At 26.8% G+C, this 9182-nt stretch overlaps 3 protein-coding genes across 3 annotated transcripts; 2 read left to right on the top strand and 1 right to left on the bottom strand.

Moving 5' to 3' along the window:
• Nucleotides 1–935, top strand: LOC106784132. Its single transcript, XM_014743292.1, has 2 exons — nt 1–242; nt 484–935. Exons 1-2 carry the CDS (start codon nt 135–137, stop codon nt 865–867), a joined length of 492 nt encoding a protein of 163 aa, XP_014598778.1. The 5' UTR covers nt 1–134; the 3' UTR covers nt 868–935.
• A 509-nt stretch (nt 936–1444) lies between these two features.
• On the top strand, nt 1445–3632 carry LOC106784130. The gene is made up of 2 exons (XM_014743289.1): nt 1445–1705; nt 2905–3632. Exons 1-2 carry the CDS (start codon nt 1598–1600, stop codon nt 3250–3252), a joined length of 456 nt encoding a protein of 151 aa, XP_014598775.1. The 5' UTR covers nt 1445–1597; the 3' UTR covers nt 3253–3632.
• Nucleotides 3633–7262: 3630 nt separating this feature from the next.
• On the bottom strand, nt 7263–9167 carry LOC106784136. Its single transcript, XM_014743297.1, has 2 exons — nt 8922–9167; nt 7263–7763 (listed from the first exon to the last, which is right to left on the bottom strand). The coding sequence occupies exons 1-2, from the start codon at nt 9027–9029 to the stop codon at nt 7416–7418; spliced, it is 456 nt and encodes a 151-aa protein (XP_014598783.1). The 5' UTR covers nt 9030–9167; the 3' UTR covers nt 7263–7415.
• Nucleotides 9168–9182: the final 15 nt, after the last annotated feature.

Raw genomic sequence — 9182 nt, forward strand, 5'->3', positions numbered from 1 at the left:
ATGTAGTCTAAAGGGAGTATTGGAACTAACAACAAGAGATATTTCAATATCATATCTCTTATTCTAATTTTTTCTACTCACATTCAATCCACAATTGATTGTTGATTTTTATATTACCATATTGATATTAAAAAATGGAAACTTTTTTAATATTTAAATTATTAGTGCAGTTTTTATCTTCTTTTTCTTTCATTGGTTTAATCTTTTTTATTATGAAAAAGATGTGTAAACTGATTGATAAGGTAAGTGGCACAGAAATTATAGACAATGAAAAAGTCTAATAGTTCATTTTCATTAGTCTTTTTTTTTTTTTTTTATTTATTTATCTCCCATATACTTTGCAATTTACCAGATAGACATTTGAAGAAAACTTTTCTATAGAACAATATTTTTCAGGCTTACAATTAAAACTACTGATTTTTTTTTAAATATTAATTTATTACGATAAAGGGGGGAAATAAAAATTATGTATTATTTTTGTAGAAAAAAMTCGTTGCTAAAAAACAGAAAAATGCTATTTCGGACAACAATGCACAAAAAGAGAAAGAAAGAGAAGTCATGATGCAATTACCAAGAAAGGAGATATTAGATTATTATCTTATAGACGAACTTTATGAATTCATTTCAAAATACGGTGAATTTACGCTAAATGATTTTGATCTATATAGCCAATACGTATCATCGAAATTGAAATACTTAAAAATCGAGCCAAATGAGGAAATATTAAAGAATGAAATAAGAAAAATAATCGTACAGATTGCAAGCCAGGATACGAATCTGTTATCAAGTAATACATCTAAAAAAGCACAAATTCCAAAGCCTCTTGTCGAGTCAGAAATGGGTTGTACCAATAAAAATGTTAATTAAAATAAAAATATACAGTATAATATCCAGATAAATGTAATTGCGAATAAAAAAGTAAGCTTATAAATGGACTCATCTATCAAAATTTATAATACCAAAGCTAAATAACAATTTAAAACTATAAATTTAAACAATAAAGCTATTCAAATTACAAATTTTGATATTTCCTATTGTTAGTCTACTTTTGTTCTGTTAGTTTATATGTCTATTGCCGGCTAAGGAAATTGTCGAATATTATCATCATAGYTGCATAAGTTAAAATAAAAAATATGAGCTTTTCTTAGTTTGTATCYTCATCTAGGCGAAGATACAAATTTCAGAAACTTAATATTATGTTTTGTATAATGTGTCTTGGTATAAAAGCATTTTTATTTTAAACAAAATCTTGTATGCTTCAACAAATAATAATACGAAAAAGATCATGTTATACGAGACAATTTTTCATGCAAAATGATTTCGTAAAAATYGTAAACATCAACGAACAATGTGTTATTTACTTCTATAGTGTGTTAAATGTCACGCGTGTAAATAAGAAAGACTCATTGGTAAATATCTTATCTTATGTACATGAAATGTCTAGGRTSATGGTAAATTAATGTAGTCTAAAGGGAGTATTGGAACTAACAACAAGAGATATTTCAATATCAGATCTCTTATTCTAATTTAATACTACGTTATATTTTCAATTTATAATTGACCGTTGATTTTTATGTGATCATATCGACGTTGAAGCATGGAAAGTGTCAAAATAATGGAATTATTATTACCATATACAAATTATTTATTGCCCATTATCGCAATCATTTATGCGATAAAAAAAAGCTTTAACCAAATTTTTAAGGTAAGTGGCACAGAAATTATACATAATTAGAGGTTGTAATAGTTCGTTTTCATTAGTTTCAAATTATTAAGAAGCACTTTGTTTATAATCTTATCAAGAATATGTTTACATGTTACATGATTTAGAAAAAAGACAATTTACATTTACATCTATTTAACAAAATATATAACATAATAACATCTATTTACCGGAATAATTTAAGGTTTTTGAATCATGAAAATGTTAAAAAAAAAGTTTTAATACTTTTTGATGTGACAATTTTCAGAAACTGCTTTAATCTGTTCGAAAAATCAATTATAATTTTTTTATAATATTCTACTTTTATTTTTGTCCATTATCCCGTATATTAAAATTTCTTGTTTATTATAAGCGAACAGTTTGAATTTCTGTTTATTCTGCTTAAATTGTTCTTACTTATGGTATATATATCAGTTTATTTTTTTTAAATATTAAATTTGAATTCAAGGTTGAAAAATCCTTCGCCTACAAATTTAAAATCTGTTGAATCATAGCTTTAACTATTATACAAGAAGTCTATGATCATTACGAAACTGTTGCTAACATTATAAGAACGAAAACAAAACAAATCGCGTCAAGATTTGAAACAGTTAACGGCTACTTCAAGGCCAATTTCAACCGTTATATATATATATATTCACACAGATGCAACGAATAAAACTTCTATTTCCGAAACGTTTCAAATTGAAGCATCTTTTTACAAAGCGATCGTATAAGATCAAGGACTATAGAACATTTTCTTTATTGCTTTTGTCAAAGATTTTGTGATTATAAAAATATCTTTGAATGTTTCGATTGTGGTTGGAAATGAATATTTCTCTTGGCACGTATCGTATATTAACTCTTGCCTTGTTTCGGTAATTTGAAATAAATTGTTTGTATTTATGTCTAGGTAGATATTTCCTTGAATTTTAAGCGAATGTAATATAAATTTATTATATTATGCTAATATCAGAGTTAGATCTCAGTTTAGAAACTAATGTGTTGTATTTTCTGTTATTATTTGTGATAGTATTTTCCGATGTAGTTTTACAAAATATTTTATATAAATTCCGGGAGTAATTCTAATAATTTGCTGTCTATAAAGTGCTTTGATCAATGCTTTATACGTTTAAAATGAATATGTATTTAAATGTAACAAAATATCAATTTAATAAAATTGCAAAATTATTGTTTTTTAGAGAGATATCAATACTGCAGGACAGAAAAATTCTATTTTGTACAGTAAAGAAGATGCAGAGAAATTAAAAGAACTAGCGCAATTAAAAAAACATCTGAAGCCAGAATATTATTTTAGAGACGATTTTTATAAATTACTTCCTGAATTCGAACAAAATTTTCCAAATGAGTTTGAACAATTTGGCCAATATGTATCATTAGAATTAAAATGCTTAAAATTCGAAGAAAATAAAGAAAAATTAAAGAACGAAATAAGAAAAATAATAGTACGGATTGCAGAAGAAGACACTAATAGTTTATTAAAAGATACTTCTGCCACCGCACAAGCTCAAAATCATGTTGTTAAGTAATAACTTGATTAAGTGAATTAAAATTTAAACGAAAATTAAAAAACAGTAGAATATTCATAAAAGTATACTCGAAAATAAAATATTAAACTTGAAAATGTGCCCTTTTACACAAATATATGATACTAATGCTAAATAACAATAAATTATAATAAATTTAATGAATATTTTTGTAGTTATAATCTTTGATATTGTTTAGACCAATAACAAATTTTATGCGATTAATTGTTTAATTATCATATATTAAAAATTATTCGTAAAAATATTGAGTTGATCGAAGAGTTCGTTGCAATTTACATATATATTAGTTCGATGTATATCTTTATATCTTACTTTTATTTTTGAAATGAAAAATATATAAATAACATATTTTTAAGGAAAAATTTCTATCACATTATGTGAATAAACATTTTGTTTTGGATCTTATTTATAGTCCTTACCAGATCGAGACCTATCCAATGATCCTTCCAATTACAAAAGATGCACCATAATGAAGCAGCTCTGGCAGAAATTCTAACACTTGATTCAACAAAGAAACACAAAAATATTGATATCAAATGAAATGAAAACAAATTAGCATAAATAAATAAAATATGAAATATAATATTGTTTAGAACTTATCTAATTATCGAATTAACCTGAGGTATGTGAATAAGAATCGAACCGCGTATAAAATACTAACCATAGGAGATAGACCAAGGGTCTTAGGTAGGTTTCTTAGGTAGGAAGACAATATTATTCTCAATGAAATTGAATATTAGGGTTATCAATGAAGAGATCTTTTACAGAGACAGGAACATTGTCGGATTTGGTATTTACAGCAATGAGCTTTCGAGTTGCTAATAATATTTAATAATAATAATCATAGACTTGTATATTAAAGCGTGCTTTTATAAGTTTATTTTTTTAATCATTAACATAAATTTTTACATATTATACTGTATATTATTATATTAGATCAGTTTTTATTTTATTCAAATTCTTATTGATATAATCTGTTGCTGACTCGACAACAGGGTTTGGATTTTCTTCATTTGGAGATGTATTATTGATAAAGTCTTCTATATCAAGTTGTACAGTCTCTCCAATTAGTTCGTGTATTTCATGTATTAATTTTTGTTTATATGATTCAGAATTTATGCAATTCAATGTCATAGATACGTATCTGCCAAAATGTTTAAAATAATCCTGCTTTGGTGGACGGATATGTGAAATAAGTTTATAAAAATCGTCTGTAAAATAATCATCTCGTTTTTTCTTAACAGATAATTTATTCGCCGATGCTATGGCATTTGCTTCATCTTTTATATTGCATGAAAAATCATTTTTCGGTTCCTCCATAATGACTTTACTCTAAAAACAATAATACACTTTTTATTCTTATTTCGTGATAATTTATTATATTTAAATAATCAATAGTCTTAAGCCAACAAAATATTTTTGTGAGCTCTGCAAAGACTAGCAAATTTTTTAGCTATTTTTTAACAAAATTACGCATGTTGGTAGAAAAAAAATATGTTTGAAAACGATCTCATGCCAGACAAGATCACAGGTACAAACCAAATATAACTAAGCTAAGGATGGAGCGCGAGTAATACCTGATAAGTAATAATTCACGTGAAATAATAAGAAAACTATATGATATACTCTAGTTTTCTATTAAAGAAAGTTGATCAAGATTAAAGTTAGAACAAATAAATATGATTTTATATTACGTTATTCAAACTTGCTGTCTAATGTCCATTAACCCCTTGGCCTACACGATATCTGCCAATTGTGCGAGCCATAATAAAGAAGGCGCGCGGTACCATTCAACTGTTCACTCCTATACCCGAACTGCCGCAAAATATATACTTTTCATGACATGTATAAAACGATAGGATTTGTGAAAAAATAAACAATCTTTAGGTACAAATAGTCATTTTAAGACGTCTGGGGTGTAATCATAATCAATTGATCAGTTGACAAAAAATAATTTATTATTTCAAAGAGTAGATAATGAATGAATCAATATCAATTTGAAACGTGTGAAAGTAACGAAGCTTTACGGGCAACTAAAGTAAAAGATCATGCAATTTCGTCAAAAACGAATGAAAAAACCAATTACTGATGTTACAATCAATGCATTCACAATTGTATTTTAGCACATCACAAGCCTTTTTAACTAATATTTAGCTAATCAAACTTGTTATTACGTTAAAACACAATGATATCCACCCAAGAGACTTTCCGGACAGCTAAGAAACCACGTTTCAGACAAAATAGTTACTGAGAGAACAACAAATTTGACTAGATCGTGTAAAGTATGTTCTTCAAAAGGGAAACGCAACGAAACGTAGGTAGCAATCACCTACGTGTATTGATACATGGCTAATCATACCAAAAAAAAGAAATATTAAAAATTAATTATTAAATAAAATTCATGTATATAATAAACTGTTATAAAAAAGCTTATTTACATTTTTTTATTCCACATATAATTCTGAGAAAAACTTCCAGTCAACAAAGTGTTAATAAACAATGACAGTTATATGATCAGATTATGTCTTTCTCAATAAAATTTACATTATTACGTTACAAAGAATTCTGAACACGTCTTCCACAAAATTCTCTTGTTCCGGAACCAAGCGACACAATAATGTGCTTTTGATAAGAATATCGTATTATAACTTTATAATTAATATGAGACTAATGAAAACGAACTATTACTTTCTCTAATAATCTATGATTTTTATACAACTTACCTTAAATATTAAGTTATCGATTTTTCTTATAATATAAAAGCTTAAGATAGTTGAAAATAAATAGAAGAAAAACTGCACTAATAATTCGTACATTCCAAAACATTCCATATTGTTAAACAAATATGGTAAGATAAAAATGAATAATCAATTACGGATTGAAAATGCGATCTAGAGTGAAATTAGAATAAATTATCTAATATTTAAATATATATTGCTGTTTTCAGTAATTACGTATTTACTAATGAGTATTTCTTATTTAAAATGTATGACATTCAAGAGACTGTTCGACAAACCTTTTCGTAGCGCGGTAAATACGTTGAGTGTTATATATTCTCATATTATATTGTGACGTCTCAACCAGTTCCCGCTAGTAACGATAGAGGATGGCACAATAGAGGATAGCACAATAAAGGATAGCACAAGCGGGTGCTAGAACCGCGCCGTTGTTTTCCTTCTTTCTTACTAGTCAGTCCAAGTTCTCTTCCGCAACGCGTAGCCGCAACGCGTAGCCGCAACGCGTAGCCGCAGCCATTACGTGCCTCAACTATACTTTTCTTCCTATTCGTTCTCTTCATATTTATAAATATTGCTTATACGTAATGTCGTTATTATTTCCCGAACCCGATTAAATCCAAATCATTTTATAGACAAAGTTGCCCTCTATTAGATGATCTATTTCATTTGCTTTTGCAGAACAAATGCTTCGCCCTTTATTTCTTTACGCCAGTATTTTAGATTTAGATTAGTAGGTTAGATGCATACTTGCACATTTTACAATAATTACAGGAATGTTTCTTTTTTTTTTCGCCGATTCCGAGTAAAACAGATCTGTTGGGCGATTTTTTATTTCCATTACGCAGTCTTTAGTAATGTGATTTATCCAAATAAGGTAGTTGCTCCCAGATTTATCAATTCTTTACTCAACTGTATCTTTTTGCTTTAGGTCCTACATTTTAATTGTTTATAATAGCATTATAGCAATTTGGTAAGGACTATAAATAAGATTCAAAACAAAATGTTTATACACATAATGTAATACAAATTTTTCCTTAAAAATATATAATTTATATATTTTTATTTTCAAAAATAAAAGTAAGATAAAAAGATATACATCGATCAAATATATATGTAAATTGCAACGTACTCTTCGATCAACTCAATATTTCTACGAATAGTTTTTGATATATGATAATTAAACAATTAATCGTATAAAAGTTATTATTGGTCTAAACAATATCAAAGATTATAATTACAAAAATATTCATTAAATTTATTATAATTTATTGTTATTTAGCTTTAGTATCATATATTTGTTTAAAAGGGAGCATTTTCAAGTTAAATATTTTATTTTCGAGTATACTTTTATGAATATTCTACTGTTTTTTAATTTTCGTTTAAATTTTAATTCACTTAATCAAGTTATTAATTAACAACATGATTTTGAGCTTGTGCGGTGGCAGAAGTATCATTTAATAAATGATTAGTGTCTTCTTCTGCAATCCGTACTATTATTTTTCTTATTTCGTTCTTTAATTTTTCTTTATTTTCTTCGAATTTTAAGCATTTTAATTCTAATGATACATATTGGCCAAATTGTCCAAACTCATGTGGAGAATTTTGTTCTAGTTGAGGAAGTAATTTAAAAAAATCTTCTTTAAAATAATACTCTGGCTTCATTTGTTCCTTTAATTCCATTATATCTTGTAATTTCTCTGCATCTTCTTTACTGTTCGAAATAGAATTTTTCTGTTCTGCACTACTGATATCTCTCTAAAAACAATAATTTTGTAATTTTATTAAATTGATATTTTGTTACATTTAAATACATATTCATTTTAAACGTATAAAGCATTGATCAAAGCACTTTATAGACAGCAAATTATTAGAATTACTCCCGGAATTTATATAAAATATTTTGTAAAACTACATCGGAAAATACTATCACAAACAAAAACAGAAAATACAACACATTAGTTTCTAAACTGAGATCTAACTCTGATATTAGCATAATATAATAAATTTATATTACATTCGCTTAAAATTCAAGGAAATATCTACCTAAGCATAAATACAAACAATTTATTTCAAATTACCGAAACAAGGCAAGAGTTAATATACGATACGTGCCAAGAGAAATATTCATTTCCAACCACAATCGAAACATTCAAAGATATTTTTATAATCACAAAATCTTTGACAAAAGCAATAAAGAAAATGTTCTATAGTCCTTGATCTTATACGATCGCGTTGTAGAAAGATGCTTCAATTTGAAACGTTTCAGAAAAAGAAGTCTTATTCGTTGCATCTGTATGAATATATATATAACAGTCGAAATTGGCCTTGAAGTAGCCGTTAACTGTTTCAAATCTTGACGCGATTTATGACGTAAATTTTTAAACAATTATGTGATTTATTGTAAAAAATTATAATCCAGGTAATTGCTATTAAAACAACTTAAATATATAGCCGAGGAACTCTATCCTATTAATTTTAGAAGTGTATCTCATATTAACGGGAAAGTATGGCAAACGGAATAAGACCTGATCGGAGATGAAGAAATGTGAAATAAGAAAAATAATTTATATTCTCTTCGTTCATGTGTAACGTTTTTTTTTCAAGAGATTAGTTCGACATTGAAATTTGAACAAATAAATACGATCTTATAATACGTTATTCCGAACTGCTGCTTTAAATATCGGTACAAAATTTCATTTTCAATATCAGATTTTGTATTGTTTATTTAACTTTGCATCGTTACGTTATAGGGAATTGTGAAAAAGTCCATCACCTAAATTGTCTTTTTTCTAAACCATGTAACATGTAAACATACTCTTGATAAGAATATCAACAAAGTGCTTCTCCATAATTTGAATTAATGAAAACGAACAATTACAACCTGTAATTATGTATAATTTCTGTGCCACTTACCTTAATAATTTGGTTAAAGCTTTTTTTTATCGCATAAATGATTGCGATAATGGGCAATAAATAATTTGTATATGGTAATAATAATTGTACTATTTGAACACCTTCCATGTTTCAACGACGATATGTATGATCATATAAAAATCTACATTCAATTATAAATTGAATATAACGCAGTATTAAATTAGAATAAGAGATCTGATATTGAAATATCTCTTGTTGTTAGTTCCAATACTCCCTTTAGACTACATTAATTTACCATCA

Source organism: Polistes canadensis, unplaced genomic scaffold (assembly GCF_001313835.1).
Source record: "Polistes canadensis isolate GaletaPanama2010 unplaced genomic scaffold, ASM131383v1 scaffold_31, whole genome shotgun sequence".
Lineage (NCBI taxonomy): Eukaryota > Metazoa > Arthropoda > Insecta > Hymenoptera > Vespidae > Polistes > Polistes canadensis.